Genomic DNA, 27,108 nt, shown 5'->3' on the forward strand with positions numbered 1-27,108 from the left:
CACCCACTCATCAAATAGATATTTACTTCCTCATTATATGCCAGGGATCAGCGTGGATATAACCATGAATAAAACAGATTCAACATATTGCCTTCATAGAGCTTACATTATTTTGGAGGAGGCTAGAATAATTTTTAAAAAATAATAAAATAGATGCTATTTAAAATGGTGCTAAGTAATATGGTGGGAAATAAAGCAAGGATGGGGGACAGGAAATACTGGCAAAGATAGGGAGAGATGAATGGATTGCAATTGTAAATATTGTGGTTGGGGAGGTGTTAATATTGGGCCAAAACTGAAAGGAAATGGGTAAATGAGTTAGGTTTGTATACAGTGAGCATTTAAATCCTATAGTTAATCAGCTTTGCCATATGTCTCATATTGTTTATTCTTCCAGAGAGGAAGATGGTGTTAAACAAAAGGCAGGATATGGATTTGATTTATGGTCTTCATTGTGTTCTCTGCTTCTCTAAAACATATCCTATGTAAACATTTTGACAAAATATTCCTTAAGTGAACATTTACACCCATAATATATGTATTTGTTTTATGTAGTTATGACCTCAAAGTTATATCAAAAGTGCCTGGAGTTTGTATGTCAGTCCATTAACTCAGCAGCAGAGCAAGGACAACAATTGAGATTTTGTGTTTCCCAGTTGATGGGCTCCATGTATTGGATCATCTTCATCTCTACCGGCTTACCAATCTTCCTGTTAAGAATGGCAATTACTGACAACTGTGCCAAGAGTATGTCTTAGATCAATTTGAATTTCTTAAAAATGGACAGACAAATTAACAAGTTGCTTATTCCTCATTAATAAGAGGAATAAGAAACTGATTCCTTGTATGTTTCATTTAGTTTTTCAGTGTCCTTATAGAATAATTCTCTTATACAGGTTGTAAGTCTCTCATCTGGATCACAAGAATCTTTTTTCTGTCCTTGCCTCTCTCGATCTCCCTCCTCTGCCTTTTTTCCCCCCTGTATGATCTTTAAAAAACCCAAGTCAGGGCCAGGGGCATTGGCTCACACCTACAATCCCAGTACTTTGGGATGCTGAGGTGAGTGGATCACCTGAAGTTGGGAGGTCAAGACCAGCGTGGCCAACATGGTGAAACCCTGCCTCTACTAAAAATACAAAAAATTAGCTGGGCGTGGTGGCAGATGCCTGTAATCTCACCTACTCGGGAGGTTGAGGAAGGAGTATCATTTGAACCTGGGAGGCAGAGGTTACGGTGAGCTGAGATTGCACCATTGCACAAGGAAAGAGTAGAATATCACACAACATGCTGAAGAAAATGCCAGGAGAGAGTAGAATATTGTACAACATGCTGAAGAAAAAACTGCCAACAGAGAATAGTGTACCCAGCATAGCTATCCTTCAGAAATAAAGGAGAGATAAAGGCTTTTCTGGACAAACAAAAGCTGTGGGAGCTCGTTACCACCAGGCCTGTCTTATAAAAATACTAAAATGAGTTTTTCAAGTTGAAAAAAAAGTTGCTAATGATTAACACAAAAACATTTGAAAGTATAAAATTTGCTGGTAAAAGTAAGTGCACAGTCAAATGCAGAATACTGTAACACTGTAATCCTGGTGAGTCAACTACTTATAACTTTAGTATGAAGGCTAAAAGACAAAACGATTAAAAATAATAATAGCTACAATAATTTTTAGAGGAAAATGCAATGTAAAAGATGTAAATTTTGACATCAAAAATTCAAAATGTGAGCAGTAGAGGAGTAAAATTGTAGAGGTTTTTTCATGATCAAAGTTAATTTGTTATCAGCCTAAAAGAACCTCTAATAACTATAGATGTTTTTTGAAAACCTCATGGTAACCATATAGAAGAACCTGCTAATTGATACACAAAAAATGAAAAGCAAGGAATCAAACATATCACTAGAGAAATCACTTAGCCACGAGGGAAGACAGCAAAAAAGCAAAGAGAGGAATAAGCAATCTACAAAATAACTAGAGAACAATTAACAATATGGCTGAAGTAAGTTCTTAGCCATTCATAATTACTTTGAATGCAAATAGGTTATATTCTCCAATCAAAAGACATAGAATGACTGAATGAATTTTAAAAAGATCCAACTATATGCTGCCTACATTTCACCTGTAAGGACATGCAGAATAAAGGCATGAAAAAGGATATCCAATGCAAATGGAAACCAAAAGAGAGCAGGAATAACTATATGTGTATCAGATAAAATAGATTTTAAGACAAAAGCTGTAAAAAGAAATAGAAAGATCATTATATAATGATAAAAAGGGTCGATTCAGCAAGAGAATGTAATAATTGCAAACATAAATGCCCCTAACATTGGAACACCTAAATATACGAAGCAAATGATAATAGACCTGAAGGGAGAGATCAACTGTAATACAATAACAGTGACCTAACACCCCATTTTCAGTAATGGACAGACCATCCAGATAAGAAATCAGTAGGGAAACATCACTTAAACTACAATCTGCATCTAATCAACCCAACAGACATACACAGATTATTCTGTCCAAGAGCTGCAGAATACACATTATTCTCAACTGCACATGAACCATTCTCCAGAACAGATCATAGGTGAGTCTACAAAACAAGTCTTAATAAATTTAAGAAGACTGAAACTGTATCAAATGATTTTTTTTTCTGACTACAATGATATAAAACTAGAAATCAAAAACAGAAGGGACTTTAGAAAATGTGCAAATACATGGAAATTAAACCACACACTCTTGAATAAACAATGGATCATTAAAGAAATTAAAAAGAAAACAAAAATTTCTTGAGACAAAAAAAATTTCTCAGGACAAATGAAAGAACACACAATATAGCAAAACCTATGGGATACAGCAAAACAATTCTAAGAGGAAATTTTATAGAAATAAATGTCTATATCACAAAAAGAAGAAAAATCTCAAATAAATAGCCTAATATTGAACCTCAAGAAATTAGAAAACAAAGACAAACTGAACTCAAATTTAGTAAAGGGAGGAAACAATACAAATCAGCACAGAGAGAAATGAAATAGAGACTACAGAAACAACAGAAAAGATCAACAAAATGAAGATCAACAAAACGGGTTTTTTGAAAAGTTAAACAAAATTGACAAACCTTTAGCAAACCTAACTAAGAAAAAAAGAGAGAGGACTCAAATAAATAAAAAACAAAAAAGGAGATATTGCAACTGATCCAATAGAAATACAAAGGGTCATGAGACTATTACAAACAATTATGTAACAACAAATTGTATAACCAAGAAAACATGGATACATTCCTTGACACTTACAACCTACCAAGACTGAATTATGAAGAAATAGAATATCTTAATAGATCAGTAATAAGCAAAAAGATTGAATCAGTAATAAAAAATCTCCCATAAGTGAAGACCTTATATCTTCACTGCTGATCTCTATGAAACATTTAAAGAACTAATACCAATTCTTCTCAAACTCTTCCAAAAATTGAAGAAGGAATGCTTCCAAACTCATTTTACAAAGCCAGCAACACCTTGATAGCAATGCCAGACAAAGATACTACAAAACACCAATGACATTCTTCACAGAAATAGAAAAACAATCTTAAAATTTGTATGGAACCACACAAATTCCTAAACAGCCAAAGTAATCTTTTTTGAGCAAAAAGAACATTGCTGGAGGCATTACGTTACCTGACTTCAATATACTACGTACAGAGTTACAGTTTTATACTACAGAGCTATAGTAACCAAAACAGCATGATACCAGCATAAAAACAGACACACAGACAAATGAAACAATAGAGAACCCAGAAAGAAAGCTACACATTTACTCCCAACTCACTTTCAACAAAAGAGCCAAGAACCCACAAAGGAGAAAGAACAGTCTCTTTAGTAAATGGTGTTGGGAAAACTGGATAGCTGAATGCATAAGAATGAAACTATACTCTATCTCACAACATATACAAAATCATCGAAAATGAATTAAATATTTAAATATAAGGTTCAAAATTATGAATCTAGAATAAAACACAGGAAGAAAGCTTTATGACATGGTCTTGGCAACAACTTTTTGGATATGACCCAAAAAAGCACAAGCAATACAAGCAAACAGATGAATTGGATTATATCAAACTAAATAGCTTCTGCACAGTAGAAGAAATAATCAACAAAATAAAGGGACAATCTACAGAAGGGGAGAAAATATCTGCAAACTATATACTGTTAATAGATTAATAACCAAAATATATAAGGACCTCAAATAATTCAATAGCAAGAAAACAAAAAACCCAATCAAAAGAAAGTCAAATCACCTGAATAGACATTTTTCAAAAGAAGGTATTTACATGGTCAAGAGAAATATGAAAAAGTGCTCAACACTACTAATTGTCAAGGCAATGCAAATTAAAGCCACAGTGAAATATCACCTCAAGCATGTTAGAATGACTATGATCAAAAATCAAATATAAGTATTGGCAAGGATGTGGAGAAAAGTGAGACCCTGCACACTGTTGGTGGGAATGTAAATTAGTTCAACCACTATGGAAAATAGCATGGAGGTTTCTTTAAAAATTAAAACTAGAACTACAGTACGATCCAGCAATCCTACCACTGTGTATGTATCCAAAGAAAATGAAATCAATATGACAAAGAGATACGTGCACTCTCATGTTTGTTGCAGTGTTATTCACAATAGCCAAGATATGGAATCAACCCAAGTGTGTATCAGGGGATGAATGGATAGTGGTACATCCACTTGATGAGATATGATTTAGCTATAAAAATAATAAAATCCCGGCATTTGTGACAACGTGAATGAATCTGGTGAACATTGTTAAGTGAAATAATCCAGGCATAGAAAGATAAATACAACATTATCCACTCATGTGTAATCTAAAAAAGGTGATCTTATAAAAGTAGAGAGCAGAATGGTGGTTAGCAGTGGCTGTGGTGGCTCGGGGAAGGTGGCAATTGAGGAGATATTGGTCTAAGAATACCGCATTTCAGTTAGAGAGGAGAAATAAGTTCCAGAGATCTTTTGTACAACATGATCTTTACTGTCTACAACATGATATTTTGATACATTGTGGAATAACTAAATCTGGCTAAATGACATATGTGTAATCTCACATAGCTATCATTTTTGTTGTGAGAACGTTTTATATTCACTCTCTTAACATTTTTCTGGAATACACCATAGATATATTATTAATGATAGCCATTATCTTGTATAACAGTATGATTTTATCTGTCAATATAAAAATAAAATAAAAAAGTTAAATGTCACTTATTGAACTTAGTGTTATACTCATCCAAATAAACTTAAGTGCAGTTTTTTAAAATCACAATAAGGAAACTTTAAAAAATCACTATAAGATTTTTAAATGTTGACAAACGAGTGACAGAAAATGAAACCTGTGATATTGGGAAAGCAAACCTTAGCTATTGTGCAGAAACAATCTTTACAATGAAATAATTTCATAAATGCAAATCCAAAATACATAAAACACAACCCTAAACATTAATATTCTTGAGAGAAACAGACACCGAAGAAAAGAACCTACCTACATTGAAGACAAGCAGCAGATTTTTTTAATAAACTGGATTTTCATTTATGAAGTATATTTAAAGACAAGAAGAATATTCCATTTCCAAGAATATTTCATTTTATACTGGGATATTATCATTCCTATAGTAATAAATTAAATGTAAATTTATAGTATATTAAAAGGAGTTCTGCTTTCTTTCCAATGGATAGGGTATTTTTCAACCACTTATTTTTACTCAAGTACTAATATAGAATACTCACATGGAATTTTATGCAACTCGTTCATAAACTTCTCCTTCAGCTTAGAAAAGGCATCTTCCTTTCCTTCTCCAGGACTGGCTGGCTCTGTGGCATTGCTTGGCAGAACAGTCGCGACAGTGGTGACCGGCGGGGCTGCCAGGGCCTCATGGTGACTCTCGCTCACCATTTTAGGTTCAGGTGAAGCTGTGAGGGGAGGGAAGCAAAGATAGAACAATTCAAAATGGCTTAACTGCTCCCACATCAAAGGTATTCCAGAGATGAAACAACACCAGAGGTGGCACCTGCTCACTGGGTAAATAGTCCATCATTAGCATATTGCTTTGTGTTGGTTCATGAAATATTTATGGAACCACAGTGAGTAAAGACCTCTTCCCCAGAAGGTAAGACCAGACATAGTTACTGAACAGCATTCTCTCCCAACAATACTATGTATACTGTCAAATTTATTAGTTATTTATAGAGCCAATTATTTGCCGTGTACATTTAACTTTTAACCCATATCTTACCAAAATGTGTATGAAACAATTCTTGACAAAAATACATGCTCTCTATATTAAATATTTTGTATTTTTTAAAAGGAAAAAAGAGATGTAATATTTGTATTGGAAATGTTAATAAATGATAACATACATTCAAAATGCTAATGACTTTAAAATGGTTATAAATATACTATTTATAGTATTGATACTCAAACATGTTATGAATATATTACAATAATTGGTTCTTGAATATTATTTATTGATGGTAAGTTTTCACCCCAATCACTTTTTTGACATTTATTGTAAACAATACTCTGATTAATAATTCACTTGTCTTGCTGGATAATTTTTTTAAGTCACTATAAATATGGCATGGTTGACTATATACATTGAAGTTCTGCTAATAAAACATAACTTATAAGTTTCATTATTTTACTTTATTTAGCTTATTTAATTTGAATATTTTATTTTATTAATTTATCCAATTATTTTAAGTATTTGTTCACCTCCCAAATATCCCAAAACAATTAATAAAATGATCAATAAAAATAGCTGTGAATTCAGAAGACATCAGTTCTCATCCTCTTCACTAGCTAACTAAACTTTAACAAGCCATTTGACTTCATAATTTGTCCACCTTCTGAAATATGAAGGATTAAAACCTGCCCTTCCTAGATTTTTCTTAGAACATGTGAAGGCACAATTGTAAGGAAGGTATTCTAAAGGAGTAGAAATGAATATTCTTCAATCTAAAAATATTCTGGACTTGGTAATTCTCCTGTACAACTTAAGATTTCAGGCTTTCTGATGAGAGAATGGGCATGATTTGGGGCATAAATAGGTAAGTAAAGAGGCCTGAACAGGATTCACTTCATATTCTCAACAGAAAAGTGGTTGAACTTATAAAAACCTTTTATTTTGCAAGGACGTGGAGATAATCAGCAAATATTTTTTTTTAAAATGAAATTCAAACGATTTGTGAGTTAGCTATGCACACTTATTTAGTAAAAGTACAACTGAAAATAGAGTAATCTCAGGTGCATAGGATTCTTATTAAAATCTTAATCAAAACCAGAGATTTTGTATCTACTTCCGGGAGATCATTGCTGAGACTAACACATATACATAGATAAGAATTTTTATTTTATAATTGACTAGTTCTCTCTCTTTTATGAGATAGGATCTTGCTCTGTTGTTAGGCTAAATATAGACAAAGTTCTTTTTACTTAGTGTATACCACTGCAAAATTTAAAAAATTCATAAAACAACAAAATATAATAGGTAATTGAGGATCTAATATATTGACAAAGACTAATTGATTAGTGTTTTATTTTTATTCCTTCATATCTTGAGAGATAATATTTTTTGTAAATAGCAAAACTAAGAATAGTTACTTGGTTTTTGAAAATTCATATTTATGGAAATAAGATGCTTATCAGGAAGCATCATTTTTGTGGATGGAAAAACTACCTGATTCTTCAGTCCTGGCTAATGTGATGACGTTTTCATTTTTAATTTTTTTCAGAGTATCCCTCTGTTGCCCAGATTGGAGTGCAGTGGGGCAACCTCTGCTCACTGCAACTTCCATCTCCTGGCTTCAAGCAATTCTGTCTCAGCTTTCTGAGTAGCTGGGATTACAGGTGCAAACCAATGCACCTGGCTAACTTTTGTATTTCCAGTAGAGACAGAGTTTCACCATGTTGGCCAGACTGGTCTTGAACTCCTGACCTCAAGTAATCTGCCCACTTTGGCCTCCCAAAGTGCTGGGATTACAGGTATGAGTCATCACGCCCAGACTGATGACTTTATATTCTTCTATGTATACTGTTTGCTTATTCAGAAAAAAAAGTTCTTCTAATAAGTCTTTATAAAATAAGCTAACAGTTATTGAGCACCTGCTAAGTGGTTTACACGTATTAAAGCATACAGTAGTTTTCATAGTACTCCCATGAATAATTATCACCCCTTTCTTAGGCGAGGAAACTAGGGCATAGGAGGTTATACAGTAAAAGTCAGGCAGTTAAAGTCATACAGTAGTAATTAATGGAGTCGGAATTTGAACCAAGGTGTCTTAGTCACTATAGCATCAAGAGACTTGCAAACTGTGAGACAAATATCTAATATAATCCTGTTTGTTTTTAGATACAACTCATAGTAAGAGGTCACTTTACATCATCATCCAGTGTACACACTTCTCTGTGCCTAGATATTATATACCGAAGAAAAGTTTCACACAAAAACACTTCTGCGAAATACTTAGATATAGTTAATTCTGCTATGTTCTTTCTAAAAAGTTCTAGCTGTATCTCAAAGTTGTGTACATTAGTTTCACAATCCACTCATGATTTGAGACCTACAGTTTGAAAAACCAGTAAAATAAGGGACATGTTAAAATAAAATAACACCAAAAGAGGCTAATAATAACTAATGATTTCATTTATTGGACACCTACTTTGTGCCAAAATACTGTTGTTGGTATTGAAGGAGACAATTCTCAATTCCTATTACAACTCTGAAAAGTAACTCAATCTTATTTTACAGAAGAAACCGGACTATGGTTTTCCCAGGGTAGTGTGATTGGTCCTACACAGATTTAGCCTGATCCAAGCTTCCTTTCCACTGGTCTACTTTAATAATAACATGTAAACATCATTAAACAATTAAATCAGTACTGAAGAAGTATTTATGATTTTCTTTTGAATCTGCTTGCCAGTAAATGGAAGACACAAGTCATCCTACTAGAAGTTTAATTTTAGAGGCACAGTCATTTAGCTTGTTAAAGTGGAACTTAGCCTCCTGAAATATACCAAAAAAGTTATTAAATAGAAAATTAAATTGTCAAGAAAAATATTATCGAATAAAAATTAAATTATCTTCTAAAAGAAAGTCCAGCACAAGCAATTTTCTTTTCTTTTTTTAAATTTTACTTTAAGTTCTGGAAAACATGTGCAGAACGTGCAGTTTTGTTGCATAGGTAAACATGTGCTATAATGGTTTTAAGCCCTGCATGCATTAGGTATTTGTCCTAATGCTCCCCCTCCCCTTGTACCCTACCCCCGACAGGCCTGGATGTGTGATGGTCCCCTTCCTCTGTCCATGTGTTCTCATTGTTCAACTCCCACTTATGAGAATATGCAGGGTTTGGTTTTCTGCTCATGTGTCAGTTGCTGAGAATAATGGTTTCCAGCTTCATCCTTGTCCCTGCAAAGGACATGATCTCATTCTTTTTCATGGCTGCATAGTATTCCATTGTGTATATGTGCCATATTTTTTTATCCAGTCTATCATTGATGGGCATTTGGATTGATTCCAAGTCTTTCCTATTGTAAATAGCAGCACAAGCAATTTTCAAAATAAGAAACACAAACTCCTCTGCCTCCTAACAAAAACTAAAAGCAAAACCATAAACAATTTTATTTCACAAATAAAGAACTGAAAGTTAAATAAAATAACAGTGAAGTGACATATTCATTTAGAAATCTGGGTAAATATAGATAATGAAGGTGAGGGTACAAGAAAATGAGCCATTATGAAGGAGACTAGATTAGAAAGATATTCTATAGTTACCAAACTAACAGAACATATCGAAAGCTTTAGAAAGGGTCATTTTTCTTCTAGGAATTCTCAATAAAAATTAATCTTAGATAGATGTAAAAGCAATTTACTATCAGGATGTTTGTAACATTATTTACAACATTAGAAGTACCAGAAATTACCTAACAGAGAAACTTAGAGTGATCTATAAAATGATGTTCTAAAAATTACTAAAAGGTAGCCATCTATAAACCTGGAAATACATGGGAATGTTAGGTAAAAACACAAATTATGAGACAGTACATAAAGTGTCCCATTTTTCTTTAAAAAATCTTTTGTAGAGAAGACGCTGGAAGGATGCATTGAAAATTTTTAACCTTGTGGTAGAATATCTACTTTCCCCCTAAATGTCTACATTCTCAGTATGCTGTAAACTTGATTTTTTTAAATTATGAAAAAGAAAAAAATCTTCAAAATGTCTATTCTGGAGAAAACTGGATCTTGCAGCAGAAGTTTAATTTCCTATGCCAGATTTTCAAAAAATACTTTAAAATGTAATCAGAAGCTGAATCTCAAGAATGAATGATGCAGTTACATATTTAGCAAATATGTAAAGTGGCCACTGGTTAAAATAAAATATAGAAAAGATATGAAGGTATCATTAAAGTTTATACTTTTGTTAGAACTACATTTGATCCAGCAATCTCATTACTGGGAACCTATCCAGAGGAAAAGAAGTCATTATATGAAAAAGATGCTTGCACACGCATGTTTATAGCAGCACAATTTGCAATTGTAAAATTATGGAACCAACCCAAATGCCCATCAAGCAATGAGTGGATAAAGAAACTACAGTACATTTATACAATTCAATACTACTCAGTCATAAAAAGGAATGAGTTAATGGCATTTACAGTGATGATGAGATTGGAGACTATTATTCTAAGTGAAGTAACTCAAGAATGGAAAACCAAACATTGTATGTTCTCACTGATATGTAGGAGCTAAGCTTTGAGGATGCAAAGGCAGAAGAATGATACAACGAATTTGGGGACTTGGGAAGAGTGGTATAGAGGTGGGGGATAAAAGGCTACAAATAGGGTGCAGTGTATGCAGTTTGGGCAATGGGTGCACCAAAATCTCACAAATCACCACTAAAGAACTTCATAACCAAATACCACCTGTACCCCAATAACTTATGAAAAAAATGAGATATGAAAAAAAGTTTATAGTTTTGTGGTGTAAAATGAGGCAAATCTGGACATTGGTTGCTATGACAACTTCCCTCTGTCCCCTTAGAATTATTCTTCTTAGTAGGACTTTATTTATACCTATCTCTAGATCTACAAATTGACATAGATTTCTCAGATTACATAGTAAGAAAATCTCCTGTACTGCAATAGCATCATGATTTTTAGACAAAGCATTACTTCCATTTCTATTTAAGTATTGCATTTTATAACAATAGCATGCAAAATTAAATCACTTATAGGAGAAGGTCAAAAAATATTATTGTTAAAAAAAGTATTTTAATGCAGAAAGCCCCATATTGAAACTAACTATTGGAATAATTATTTAAAAGAATCTAGGAGATACTATGGAAGGTGTCAGAGTATATTTTGAGGTGGAGGGCAGAATGTAGCGATTTTAGTACATCCAAGTTTTCCTTGATCTGCTGTGGGTATAGCTAGAATCCATAAATGAGGGCCATGTTCATTCACTTCTTTGCATGCCCTGTGGCTTTCAGGAATAAGGATTTCAGCCTCTCCTCTCAGCTTCAGGCAGTGCTGCCTGCTGATTGCTCACAGCCAGGGAGTCACTCTGAAGAAATTGCCCTTGGCCAAAAGCAGCTGCTTTGCCAAAGGTTAAGGCCCCTTACCCAGGAATAGACCTCATGCAATGAGTGTTGGATGTTGGCTCGATTTAGTTCATGTCTGAGGGACACTGTAGGATCAGCTAAAGCCTGTTGTAATGGCATATTAGTTCAGCAAGCATCTCCCCTTTCATATATCTGCTTCCTTCAGTTTTTTACACAGAGAACATTTCCTAGTAAACTATCTCTGATTGAGAACAGGTTCCCAAAGAATCTGACCTATAACTCCTACTCTTAAATATTTTTGAAAAAAATGAACCATTGTCAAAACTTTCATTTAAATTCTTTCCAAATCCAAAGATCCTTAGGCAGTTAAGTAAAGCCTAGCAGCATATCAAAATCTTCCACAAGTTTGCAGATGTTTGAATGTCAGGCTCGAGGTATATATCCTCTCTCTAGTTCAAATATAATTTCTCTTGAGGGAAGTAAGAGACTGTACAGCCCTGTCACTATGGAGGAGAGCCGACTTACAGCGGTGGTTCCAAAGAAAAGACTACTGATGAAAAGTTGTTTTTCAGACCTTGGAACAGCCGGAAGCACAGCAGTTGGCCTAACATAAAGCACACAGGTGCCTGGGTTCTTCTTCATTTTTTTTCCAAATGGATCTAGTTACCTCCAGATTGTACTCATTTAACAAGTCACAGAAGTTTCATCAGAGGTGTACGGAGAATTTTTTTTTAAAGAGTATGCCTTTCAGGAAGTATTTCTCATAGTGCTTTTGCAAATTGAATATAACTCGACCTTCTTAGCTTTACTTTAAGAATAGAACAAACAAACATTCTTCCCCAATCTCATAAATCCCACAATACAAACATTGAAGAGGTGTGTAGAGGTGTTATGCTGAAGGTGTCTTTGGAAGAATGTAAGCAGAAGGAAATATTGCACGCTCACCAGCTGCCTTGCCTAAGAATCCCCTTTAAACATCTCTGTTCCTCTGGTTTCTGGCTCTATTGAAGGTACTATGTGTCTTCTCTCTTTTTTTCTTCAGAACTTCTCTTCAGCCTCCTACAACCCTTTTAGCTCTTTTAGCTTTCCTTCTCATATCCCTCTCTCCTGTCTCTCTCTCTTCTCATTCTGATCAAAATGCTTCAATCTCCATTTTCTCTTATAACCCCTCCTTGTCTTAACTTTTTCCTTTCTTTCTTTGATTTTTTTCCCTAAGGGGAGAACAAGAATCACTTTTAGTTAGGTCTTACTTATCATGTACTAAGTACTTGATGTAAGTAATGAGAATTTAGTGAAGTTTATGCTTTGTGTGGAGTTGAGAATAGCAGAATCAGATATCAATTCACACCACTAAAACAGCCCATGAGTTTCTTCCTCCCATTATGGAAACTCAAATATACCCCCACAATGGCATTTCCCGAAACCGATAACGGTAAATTACAACACATAGTTATCTTTTTGACATATTTAGACAATTGAGAACATGACTCTGATTTCCAGGAAGCAGGTGAGAAAGCATAAATAAGAAGTAACAAATAGGATGAGGAATTAGGAAATTTGGGCCCAAAAGGGATAAGCACAGAGACATGCAGCTGTAAGTTTCTCAAAATGGACAAATAGCTTAAAAAGCAAAAGTCTATGTTAAAAACTAGGGGTTAAATGTTTAAGTACCTAGCTAATCCTACTTCTAGAGGTTGGAAAACTGACTTACCAACTTGCAAATTTCGTATTGTTAATGAGAATTCTTTCCTGTCTTTTTCTTATGTGAGGCAATTTAGTTTTCCAGATTCTCCAGTGTCCATCCACTCCAATCCCTGTCTCTTCAAGCTGAGCAAAAGCTCAAGAGCCATCTTTCTTAAAGATGGAAGGAGACAAGTTATATTAAGAATTTAGTTATTTTCCCATCTAACTCTAATTTTCATTGTTTAAAAATCATAACGTCCTGTGTCAAAAAGTGTCATTGTTTTCTAGATTTATTTCCAAGCTGGCCCAACTGGTTTAACATCTCTTTATCTTTTTTTCTTTCTTTAAACTTTGTTTTTCACTGCATGTTCTTACTCTTAAGTGGTAGCTAACAATGAGAACACATGGACACAGGAATGGGAACAATGCACTGGGGCTATTAGGTGGGTCAGGGAGAGGGAGAGCATCAGGACAAACAGCTAATGCATGAGGGGCTTAATACCTAAGTGATGGGTTGATGAGTGCAGCAAACCAACATGGCACACATTTACCTATGTAACAAACCTGCACATTCTGCACATGTATCCTGGAACCCAAAATAAAATAAAATTACAACAAACAAACAAAAAACTTTGTTTTTTCTAAGGAGAGATGGATCTAACCCTTGATCGTAATCAAGGTGGGTGGGAGATGTACTCAAAGTACGAAATCCAGTGTGTGCACATCGTTAGCTCCTTTTCAGTAAAATTGTTCTCACAGCTCTAAAGGTGGGAAACAGCTCATGTCCATTGTGTGACCATGCCCTACAGCACAGTCACAGCAAATTTAAGGAGGAATGTGTACCTGATTCAAAGGCAGCTCATTGGATTGAGGCCAATGACACTGTTTGGCATGAAAAGGTGAATCAGGCAAATAAGAATCTTTCCCTAGGAATTTAAGCTATGAAAAACTTTGAAGAAACTGAGGCATAGAGAAAAAAATAAACATGCTCATCATCACAGAGTTAGTAAGTGGTGAAGCCAGGATTCCAGTATGGCTATCTGATCCCAGGGCTCACATCTATGATCACTATGCAATGTCATCTTCACAGTTATTCCACTTCCATTGACCTGGTTTTCATCTCCATCTGAGTTTCAGTACACAGTATCCCACAGATTCTCACACTTGATGGTGATCTGAGCATATATGCACCTTGTAATCGAGAAAGTATTATAAGAAACAAAACCTACTGTGTGGAGTCACTAGTCTTGTTAGTTTCTGCATCATTTGAATTTATAGCCAGAAATGATGACTTTTGTCAGTAAGTCTTCACTCTGCACTCCTAACTGATGTATATGGAAGACTACTGGAACTGACAGCATTGAGTGATACGGGATCCCATCATGGAAGCTAAGGAAAATGCCATGGAGACTCATAGTTGAGTGATGGATTGAACACTCAACTGAACACATTCTTTCGCAATATTTTTTTTTTCACAGTTTTTACATCTCTGAAATGGGGATTTTTCTTACAGTATGTGGCATCTTACTATCACTGTCTGCCAGGCTCAGTTGTCATTTTGCTCGATGTACACTCAACACGGTTGTTATTCCTACTGATGTTCCAGTCAATAAATCAGTCAAAGGTGACTTGAAGAAGGGATCTGCATCTGGGTTGTTGTCTGAAACCTTCCAATATTGGCTGTACCATCAGAACTAGCAGAATGAGATGCAAGCAATTTGGAAGATTTTGGAGGTGACAGTAAAGCAATATTTGCAAAAATGGTGTGTGAAAAAAAGGGCATTATCAAATCAGAGTATTGAAAACAGATTTAGAAATTTTAGAAGTTTATTAACCAATTTATTTTGCTTTTATTTTTTTTTGGTGTGTGTATAAGAGTGACAAAATGTGTAACTGTCTAAATGATCTTTTAATGTAAAATAAAACTCAAAATAACATAAAACCATTCTTGAATTGTTTTGCAACATTTTTTCTTAGTGCTATATAAAATAATGATGCATCTTATAATTAATGATCTCTTAGAGTACATGAAATACATATTTCCTAAAGAATGAGGAGAAATATGAGTATTATTTATGAGTAACGTATTGGAAAGGGAAAACTTTAAAAAATTTTTAAACTAACTGTGTTTCTCATTCTCGGAAGATCAATTACAATTATATTTAGCAATTGCAGTCAACATAAATTTCAGAAGAACTAGCTAAAATAAAAATAAATCCATAAGCAAGTGAAAACTATATTCATTGCTATGTTATTTTCCCCTTTAGACATATATTATAGAGAATAAAATAATGGAAACAAACAAGCAAAAACATATCCAAGAGAAAACTCAAGTACTAAATTACTATAATAATATACAGAAAATTAGAAGGTTTTATACAAACCTGAAAATTTTCCACCTACAATAGGGACATAAATCTTAAAAATATGGTACATTAGAGTTGTCACTAAAAACGTGTTCATTGATGAATGTACAAAATTACTATCATTTTGCTAATAATCCATTTATTACACATCCATTTCTCTACAAATATAATATTTTATCATTACAGTTTCAAAAACCGCATTTATTTTTAAAGTGCCACTGAATGATGTAGAATGTTTCAGGCTTTAAAAAGCCTTCCAAGATTTTAGTAAGAATGGCAGGTTCATAATCAAGAAAAGATATGAGTCTTTTCAGATGCATTATAAAAACTTCAGGTGTATTTTGTAGTGTTTTAAAAAATGTTACAACTCAAGTGTCTCTAATTAATTATTATTTTTCCATTTTTTATTGTACTTTAGGTTCTGGGGTGCATGTGCAGATCATGCAGGATAGGTGCTTATGTACATACATGGCAAGGTAGTTAGCTGCCTCCATCCCCCCATCACCTACATCTGGTATTTATCCCCACATTAACCCTCCCCACCTTCCCCACCCCCCTGCTGTCCCTCCCCTAGCCCCCCACAACTGACCGCAGTGTGTGATGCTCCCCTCCCTGTGTCCACATGTTCTCATTGTTCAACACCCGCCTTTGATAGAAAAGGTAGATTTAACGCCTAGAGATGGAATTGAAATCTTCCGTGGATCAATTTGACATAGCTTTTCTTAGTGACTGTGCTCACTGTATAGCATATTAATTGAAGTGATCTCTAACTTTTGTATAGTAAGATGGTACTAGATGCTTTTGGTAGTTATGAAGAGACACAGCTTAGCTGGAGCAATCCAACTGGCTCTCATAGTGTTTTTTTTTAGAAGTTACAAATAAACAATTTGGAATTTCCATTCTCCATTGCTTTGCTGAAACTCATCTCTGAATTCTTGCTGTGTCTGAGCTGCAGGCACTTGACAGAAAATCTGAGCTTGCAACTGACAGCCCTCTTTTATCACATTGTGTTCAAACAGTCATTGTTTTGTCACACAGTGAAGCAAAACCTTAAAATACATCCATACACAGTTCAGAATGTGATAAATAGGATGATGGAAAATGCTACAATCTACCCATTAGAAATAATAATAAATACAAATATCTAACGTTTAAGCTGATACTATTACCTAGTGCTTTAAACATCTAAGCTCATATAATGGTCACAAAATAAACCCCATGAGTCAGGCAATATTATTACAGTGTCTCTCTATTATAGATGGGAGAATTTGCCAAAGTTTGCACAGCTAGTAAGTGGTGGAGCCAGGATTTAAATTGAAACAGGCCAGCTCTGAGTCCATGGAAGTCTGCCTCACTAATAAATGAATAGATAAATGTTGATCGAATGAATAAACTGTGTGTCTACAATGTGTCCAATATTATACTAGGTGCTTTGAATAATTCTCAAGTAATTCATTCACCATTTGAATGCCTGGGGATACAGCCATGTACACAGATGGTTAAAATCCAAAATATACTCTAGTATAAATAATTAGAGGAGACTGTACTGAGAGAACACACCACATAGAAAACCACTGAGATTTAAAATATCTGAGTATAGCAGGGCCTGCAATTAAGTTTATATGCTAAATATATCTAATATGAAGTGTAAAAAGTGGTGATTTGTCTTACTTCTCCTGAAATTCTACCTTCTATTGTGTGCCAGTGAATTAATTTGGCGACATCAGACAAGAATGAACAATCTACAAGACAATAACAAACAAGACTGTTGGCTGTTTACCTAACAGTGTGTTGGTTTTTTACCTAGTAGCTATTCCTTCCTTTCAGTTTAAGACAAACCTTTTTTTTTTTCTGACAAGTACTGCTCTAGGGAGATTGCCTTATTCCTATTTCGTGAGAAAATCTTATTAGTCTATATATCGATCACGGAAATCCTATTCTTTTTGCCGATGGTTGGTTTAGGCAAGGGCATATGAGTCAATTTGGAACTGTAGTAATACAAGGGGAATTCTGTTGGGTGATTTCTGGAAATGTTTTTCTAATCTTAAAAAAGACATACAGAGGAAGTAATGTCTCCTCTGCTGGGTGTGCATTTGCATGTGGTACCTGGAATTGCTTGCAGCCATGTCATGATTCTGAGAGAATCTGGTGAAAGGGAAGGCAGATAGATACACTATGGACAGCAAGCTACAAACAGAAAGTAAGCATAACCTCACGATGGCATTGAGCAGCTGCATTAATCAACCCACGACCACCATACCTTGGGAGTTCTTATAATGGAAAATAATACATTACCCTTATGGTTTAATTCATTTTGTATTGCATCTGCTGTTGCTTGTAGCCAAAAACAAGCATACACAAATACTTTATGATCTTATTTTCACAATAAAAAATTATTTTTTCCTTAGGTTTATTTTCTACTAGGCAAAGCTAACTTGCCTTGTTGCTAATACTCTTTACCTATGTGTGCCTGAAGCATTTGATTCCTAGTAGGTCTAAGAGATTTTCATTATATATTTTTTTCCTATTCAAAACAGGGTTGTGTCTTCCCTACATTCTGTAAATTATGGTGAAGTTCAGCACTCTGCATCCTGTGGAGTTGGATAAATATGAATTGAGTTGATGTGAATTATAAGAAAATTGGTAGGCTGGGCATGGTGGCTCACACCTGTAATCCCAGCACTTTGGGAGGCTGAGACGGGTGGATCACCTGAGGTCGGGAGTTTGAGACCAGCCTGACCAACATGGAGAAACCCTCTCTCTACTAAAAATACAAAATTAGCCAGGCATGGTGGTGCATGCCTGTAACTCCAGCTACTCAGGAGGCTGAGGCAGGAGAATCACTTGAATTGTTTGAACCTGGGGGCGGAGGTTGCTGTGAGCCCAGATCAGCCATTGCACTCCAGCCGGGGCAACAAGAGCAAAACATCGTCCAAAAAAAAAAAAAAAAAAGAAAAAAAAAGAAAAAAGAAAAGAAAGAAAAGAAAAGAGGAAGGAAGAAAGAGAAAGAAAAAAATGGTTTTGTGATTGGTTTAAGCTGATTTAAAGATGTGAAATGTTTAGGTAAGGGTTCAATTTTATATATTACATTCCAATGGAATATTCTACCTTTTAGTGTGTCCATCATTCATCAAAGTCTGCAAGTGAGGGGGCAGTGGACAACTACACCTTGATCTATCAGGAGAACTGTACAAATAAATCAGGAGGACTTGGAGGACTGGAAAGCATATTTGAAAGGCAGGTGCCCTGTTGTGATTCTTATGTGGCATAGTTTCCATGTGTTTCTTTGTAAGTTCCTTTTCTTTTGCTTCTTCTCTGTCTCCTTCTGTTTCTCCTTTGCTTTTGTTTCTTCACAGGAAACAGTTTATTTTCTGTTTCTTCAACAAGTCACGCTTTAATAAAGTTAAGGATATGTCGATGATGAATTTTCACGTCTTCTCTTCCATCTTGACAAATCCAGATCAGACCACTTAAAGAAAGTGGGGTTCAGAACAGATTTCCTATAAATACCATTGAGTCACCATCTCACATTGGAGCATCACATTGAACATTGTGAAATGAGTAACTTTAATAAAAGGTCATTATTTCTGGTTCTTTAACTTTTATTTTCACTTGGCCAACGCCTGGACTTAATGCCATTTCCATCTGAATGGCTTAATAAGACTGACGAATATATCACAGTTTGCATCTCAGCTCTTCAAAGAAAAAGTTTAGAAAGAACATAGTTTCTGATTTGAAGCATGATCTGTAAATACTATCCTATTTGCATGATCAACAGGCATGCTGGCTTACTGACAAGAGCAATATATGGAGCTAAATTGCATTTTCATGTTTTATTCAGTAATTATAGATACTATAATTTCATTGATATGAAGTCATTCTACAGGCAGTTGCTTCATCTCTTTGGACTTTCTTCATACTTATTGATCAATAATTTGACATTATGACATTAAAAGAAAACTAAAACATGATCTAAAGTACTTGTACTGAGTGTGCCAAACTTCTACTTTAAAAGTTGTTAGATGTCGCTGGGCGCGGTGGCTCAAGCCTGTAATCCCAGCACTTTGGGAGGCCGAGGCGGGTGGATCACGAGGTCGAGAGATCGAGACCATCCTGTTCAACATGGTGAAACCCCGTCTCTACTAAAAATACAAAAAATTAGCTGGGCATGATGGTGCGTGCCTGTAATCCCAGCTACTCAGGAGGCTGAGGCAGGAGAATTGCCTGAACCCAGGAGGCGGAGTTTGCGGTGAGCCGAGATCGCGCCATTGCACTCCAGCCTGGGTAACCAGAGCGAAACTCCGTCTCAAAAAAAAAAAAGTTGTTAGATGTCTTTTATTCTTAAATGCCATATTATATTTTTAAATATTCTTAAGTAGAAGTCAGTTCTACCTTACTGTAAAGCAATGGATGTATGGAAGATCTGCATCTTTTCCTATGGTGTAGCTCAAGATTGTGGATGACTAGGACTCCATGTTTGTTTCATCAGTCTAGTTATAAACTATATAAACTATGATGCATTGTTGGAAGAAAATATGTTTATATTTACTCAGATATTTTTTCTTCCATGCCATTCATATGCAATTGCTTTTTCTTAAAATAGCTAATATAAGTAGCTAAATCTCAATTAATATCCAACTGGCTAAGGAGACATATTTGAGTGAGGGCACACGATTACAAATAATATTCATAACTGAATATTACATTGCAGATAAACTAACATTGTACTAAGCTAAAAAGCACACTGATAGCATGAATAAAACATGAGTGTTGATTTTAATCAACTAAAAGATTCACCCTATATTATAGAAGGTAAAATATAGAATAAAATAGAAGATATGACAATATAATTCCTCTTGTTTACCAGCAGTTTTAAGTTTAGAAACCACTCAAGGGCTTTTGCAATCAAAGACAAAATCAATGGGAAGGGAAAAAAGAATCCCAAAAGATTGTGTCAAAATTTTGTGCATAAAAGAAAGAAAGAAAGAGGAAAAGCAGGAATGCTACCAAAGCACCACTAAAATAATTGGAGTAAAATTATAAAATCAAACTGAAATATAAGAGAAAGATTTTTACAAAGGTAACTTAGAAGTTTTCCCATACTAGAAGTAGAAAGCATATGCACACTATAACTTTACTAGAGAATAGAGCTCTACTATGATTTTATAAAGGTTAATACAGTGTTTTCCTATAGATTTTTCTACTAGGAGAGAATGCACAGATTTAAAGACACTGTGTCTAGTCCCTAAACAATTATTAGAATTATGGCTTATACATTAGCCCCTTGTGTGTGAGTCATACCAAAAGATGACTTTAAACAAATTTTTGAGCCTGACTTTGAAGGTCAGATCCTGGAATATGGCAACTTTTTCTGTCCCTACTTCACTATCCTTTGGTCTTATAGCAACTCCAATGGTCTTATAGCAACATAAACAACTGAAAGTATTTTTGTCGATTTCTTGATGAAGGCTGTTTGCCTTTCTTTATAGAATAAGGTCTAAAAATATTCTCAGATTTATCAAATTTTAAAATAATAGCTGCTGCTGAAGAAATTATTCAGGATTCTTCGTGAAACTGGCTAGACTCTCTCATTGGCTCTGGCTTAGCTTTACATGGCACTGAGAGGTAGTCAACTATTTACATGACCCAACTTCCAGTATATACACATGTGAAAAATCACTCCTTGCCTAGCATGGGCCATTCCACAACAGCTCTTAAGAATGTTATCCTAAAAAACTATAAGCCTTTTAGAGGCTCCGCAGCATCAGCAATGAAGGAAGTAAAAAGTTCTGAGAATTGAAAATAGCCAGGAGATGATCAAAGGATGGCTCCATGAAATGACTGGCTGACCCATGTGATAACCCTCTGATTCAAAATACATTTCCTTAACTTTTTACCATTTCACTATTTGTACAGGTTGGTGATTCACCAATTGAATATTAATCTGACTTACAAAAAAATTCCCTTTAATCAAGATAAATATGACAGGGAGGGTGGACAGATTATGTTTCTGAATTATATAGACTGGCTCAGTTATGATCTGGATAACAGCATTGGCTATAAAGCTAGGAACTCTATGCTGGAATCTTATGTTGATTAATCTTATGACTGGTATACATTTTGTTAATTGGGCAAATCTCTTTCCCCAGTTAACTTCTTCTCAGAATGAAAGTATTGACTGAGAGCATGGTATACCTGGTTACCCAGGCTTTTCTTCTAAATACCTGGGCAGGTAGCAGTAGATAGGCTAGGAGTTCCCTCAATTTTCAAGGTAAGGGAGGCATTTCTCTGAGTGGACAGGATTTTCTGTCTGGCAGAGGGCCTATTCTTACTCTTTACCCTTTAGAGCTTCGGAGGACTGTGGTTTCCTTCTTGTTTGGTCCTACACCCTGTCCACATTACTCAGAGAGCCCTCATAGTGGCTCTTAGTGCCTCTTTGTAAACTGAAGCCAGTTGTCCAGCTGTGAGGAGGCAATTCTCCTTTAATAAATTACTCCACTGTAATTACCCTCCAGGCAGAAATCCTTTGGCAATTTGTTAGACTATCAAGGGACAGCTGGGGAAAATGGCTACTGTCTCTGTAGCACATTTCTTTCAAGCACTTCTGGGTTGCAGTTTTTTTTCTCAGATCTGGTATCTTTATTAATTATTATAAAATGCTTTCTATGTTTTGAAAACAATTCAGAATTTCTGATTTGTTAAGGTACTTTCATGTTGCCCAGAATTTTATGTCCTTCACTTGTTTCATCTCTCTTCTATTATACTATTTTAGTAGCTTTTGGAAGGAAGCATAAATAATCTCTTGTGGTTAAGATGTCACCAGGAAGAGAAGCCCTCTTTATAATTCTAATGAAAAAAAATTTATACTACCTATTCTTAAACATATTTTCTTAAACAAACTTCCTTACCATTATATTGGGAAAAGGAAAAGATCAGAACTTTTATGAATGATTACTGCATTTCTAGAATTATATATCATGATTGTCTTCTTATGTATCTATTTCATCAATCAGCTCTGAGCTCCCTGAGTTTTGGGAAAGGATTTTATTCACATTTGTATTTGAAATACTCACCACAATGTCTCAATCCCTACCACAGTATAAAATTTCATAGTGCTTATGATATGTATTTATATTGGTATAAACCTAATATTGCATTACTCTGTTAAAAGGGAGTAAAACATATAAATATGGGTAAACTTAGGTGAATTTGCTCATGATTTTTTATTTTTCTCTGGTGTCAGAAGTAGGTTTTGAATACATTTCTAGGTTTTGCCTGTTATATCACATTAAATTTAATTTTAGAGAGAATTGGTATTTGGAGAGGTGATAGGGCATTTCTATGGTGAGAAAGGAAGCCTGACTCAAAGCCTAAGTGAATATAAACCCTACACAATATGGGGCACATATTGCAACTGAATCTTTTTCATCACAAAATGCTGACAGTGGAGAGAGGGAAGGCAGCTGGTAGGGAAAAACGGATATAGAGCATTCAATTTTGAAAGAGGGAAACATGTAGCTGCAAAATCATGCTGTTATTCATGGTAACAAGTAAGAATTTCAGCCAGCATTTTGCAGAGGATGTTAAAGACAGAAAAAGTCTCTGTGGAAATCTGCTGATTAAGATGCACTTTGTAGAAGTCCATCATCAGAGACTGAATTAAATTGAGATGGTTGTGAATGAGAAACAACCTTCCAAAGGGGCAAGAATGGTGTGGCATTAAAGAGGATAAGAAGAACTTAGACAATAGTGAAAGTCTCCACTGCCCTTGAGACTCCTTTCTCGGCCATGCTGGTTAAAGATTATAACTACTTCATCAGTGAAGGAAAATCAATGTCAGAATGTCAACTGATATCAGAGTATCAGCACACAGGATTTGTCATTCCAAAAATTCACACAGGCTTCCCCTTCTTCATGTCTGTCTCTATGATACCTGGGCATTTTCTGTGTTAATTAATATGTAAGTTAAGCCTGAGTCTCCTGCTATTTTTAACCAGATCGAAGGAAAATTACTGAAGTTTTTAAATCAAAGTATTTCTTTTAGAAAGAGGAATGAAGGAAAGAAAAGCTATGGCAATTTCTTCCCACATGAACATTCTGTCATCTTTCACACTTACATCTTGTTTCCTGAAGCTTTTATCTCCATCTCTACTCCCCTGACACTTCCAACCATAGGCATTTATGCTACTGCAGAAGACAAAAAGCTCATATAAAAGTAATGTTCAACTTGATTTAGGCATGAAATTCTAATACCGTCCAGAGAGAGTTCATCCTGCTTCAAAATAATTTTAAGTGTAATTCTACAAATAAAGAAACCATTTATATCAATAAAATACTTGTTTTCTGTGTATTGTATACAATCAATTTATATTCAAATATTTGGCTATTCCCAAATCAATGCTTTTTAGAAGGCTTAGAAACAAAAATACTGTAAAGATTAACTGTGAAACATTTTGCTCTATGAAGAACAATAAAACAGAAATTAGAATATTAGCAAGAGAGCAAAGCAATACTGACAAGTTCACTGTGGTTGTTATGGGTTACTTCTGAATTAACAATTTTCTACACTTTTCTTCCAATTGATGAATTTTTCCCCTGGTCCTGATTTACTTATTCATTAACTAAAGGGATTAGTAAAATTAATTAAAACATGAAAGACAATATAAGTACTAAAACACCAAAGATAAGGAGCTGAGAATATCAATTTGTTTTTCCTCCTAATTAATTCCTAATATTAAATTACAAAATGAATGAACTATGATAACAAATTTCTACAAGGTTTTCATTGAAAGGTTAGAAAAACCCGAATAAGGTAATGAGAATTCTTTTCTTTTTGGTCTAGAAATGGATTTAATATTTAGAATTAATTTTCTCTGTTAGTATTAACCTTGTTTTTTCTGGGTGATAGTGATGATTTATTTGCTTTCCATATGTTTTTGCTGTCTTAGTTGTACCCAGAGATTTTTAGCAAAAAATTTAATCAAAGTCACAGTGTTACTTTTTAAAAAATATAAATTTTCTCTGAGGGACTGAATTTGAGCCACTCTAGAACATTTTTCTCAGAATGTGTTAGATTTTAGACACTGTAGACATACACGTTAACACCAATATTCTCTTTATTCTTTGTTGAACAAACTAATAGATAACGTGAAACTAATCAGTATTTACTTTCTAGATTTAGGCAGCTTTGATCATTATTAAGGATTAGTTAACATATAAACTCAAAATTTGATGAATGGAATTATGGCTTTAAACTCATTTATACATTTTGCTTTAGAATAAATATAAAATTCTTAAGCATTTTCCCTTTTCCACTGTTTTGAATGAAGTGTTCTTGATCATTTTTATTAACTTTCTACTTTCTTATCCCAAGGAAGAGAGGGACTTCAGTCTCTTACATTGTTCTGCATGAGACATAGCCTTGAGTTCACTTAGATCTAGCCCATCACCCCAGCCCATCCTAATTTCTTCCCCACCCTGAATTTTATGTCCTAATATTACAACAAAAGCTCTAAATCTAGAATTCTCTGTTACCTGAAGATCTCATCAAATTATATTACTCCAAGTTGACTCATATTTTCTTGGTTGCAATGTAGTCAATCTCATAAATCTTAGATATTCCTATATATTGTACTTACTAGAAATAAATACCAATTAAATATGGACCCCAAAGAAGGCATCAGGTTGCATTAAATGTTTGGATTCCCTCATTTCCAACTACTACTCATAGAAGGGGAGTCACAGAATTATATCTTCTAAATTAATTAATCATGTTGAGTTTTTCAGCAACACTTCAGCCAAATCTTGTCAAAGCTAAAATCAGCAGCCTTCCAAAACCATGAACACAACTTGACTGATTTTGACAGTCCGTTTATTAATCACTGCCAAACTGTAATTGTTATTGCATTAACATTGCCTATCTGCAGAAGAGCAGCATCAACTTAGCATCTGCCTCTAAAATTTGAATATAAATGTATTTATTTAAGTTTCACCACTGATCTTTAATGTTCTTAATATTTTCAGGCAATTTCATGTACATCAAATGAATTGTAGAAACTGGAACTAATTGTTTCCCTAATTGATTGACTCTCTTACCTCCTGTTGTGTGTACAATGCATATCATTGTGCTGTATGTAGTAACAAGAAGGAAACTATCAATCAATCACAGAACAATTAGTTCTGATCTGAAGCTTTCTTCCCCTGTGTTGAAAGGAAAAATAGCCTCTTCAAAGGTTAAAGGGACACATTTCTGCTCTGTAGTTGTTACTAAAAGAAAAGGCATAGAGGTTAGACTGATTCCTTTGCCTCCATATAATTAAAATTAAATTCCAAACAAAGGTTCTTTGAGTTTGAGAGGAGTATCCTGATATTATAGTATTAGAAATGAACAACCAGGTGCAGTGACTCACAGCTGTAATCCCAGCACTTTGGGAGGCCAAGGTGGGCAGATCACGAAGTCAAGAGATCAAGACCATCCTGGCCAACACGGTGAAATCTCATCTCTATTAAAAATACAAAACTTAGCTGGGCATGGTGGCATGTGCCTGTAGTCTCAGCTACTCAGGAGGCTGAGGCAGAAGAATCACTTAAACCCGGGAGGTGGAGGTTGCAGAGAGCCAAGATGGCCACTGCAGTCCAGCCTGGTGACAGAGTGAGATTCCATCTCAAAAAAAAAAAAAAAAAAAAAAAAAAAAAACAAAAAAAAAGTAGAAATGTACACAGTTTCTTGTACATCTTATTGCTATTAGTGTTTCTTAGTATGTCTTAACTACCTGACTGGGCAAGAGATATCTGTTCATAACTGTATTTCTTTCAGCTAACACTTGGCACACAGAAGTTGTGTAACAAATATTATATTATAGAATGAAGGAATAAGTAGAATTTATCATCTTTAAATATAAATAATGCAAGCAATTTAAAATTATTTGTGACACTGGAGACAGTTCTTGATAAGAGGTCAACAGATATAGTAGCTGAAATGAGACATGTAGTTTTAATTTTGTCTATAATTTTACATAATTTTATTAAAAAAGGAAAAGCACGTAATTTGATTGACATGCTTTCTTCCTTAGTTTCTCCCAAGTTAGACTGCAAAGAAAGTCAGATCATGTGATGAAATAATGAATTTGGCACCTTTTGATCTGTTCCTAAATCACCATTTTCAGTGTTTCATTAAACTACTTTGGGCATTCTCTTTCCTCTCCATAAACAGTCCCAACGCCTGATGATGATTATGTGCTTATTTTCTTGGGTGCCAAATAGTCCAGATGTTTCTAAACTTCAGTATTCTCATACTGTCCAATCGCAGCTCATTCACATTATATTCTCTCTTTTTATTTTTCAGGGTTATCTTTCTTTTTTCAAGTATATGATTGTGTAAAGGATAACTCTGAATTAATCAAAGCACTTAGTAGACTCTACATACTACTCAACCCAACAAA

The 27,108-nt window shown here is 34.6% G+C and overlaps 1 protein-coding gene across 5 annotated transcripts in view; it reads right to left on the minus strand.

The window, feature by feature from the left end:
• Window positions 1–27,108, minus strand: part of SYT1 (synaptotagmin 1) — a 566,577-nt gene that overhangs the window by 220,217 nt on the left and 319,252 nt on the right. For all 5 annotated transcript variants that reach the window (XM_010338453.3, XM_003927827.3, XM_074402517.1 and 2 more), the window contains one exon: window positions 5,787–5,969. In XM_010338453.3, the coding sequence (XP_010336755.1) occupies window positions 5,787–5,952 (166 nt within the window). In that variant the 5' untranslated portion in view covers window positions 5,953–5,969. The remainder of the gene's footprint in view (window positions 1–5,786; window positions 5,970–27,108) is intronic.

This window comes from Saimiri boliviensis, chromosome 7 (genome assembly GCF_048565385.1).
Source record: "Saimiri boliviensis isolate mSaiBol1 chromosome 7, mSaiBol1.pri, whole genome shotgun sequence".
Lineage (NCBI taxonomy): Eukaryota > Metazoa > Chordata > Mammalia > Primates > Cebidae > Saimiri > Saimiri boliviensis.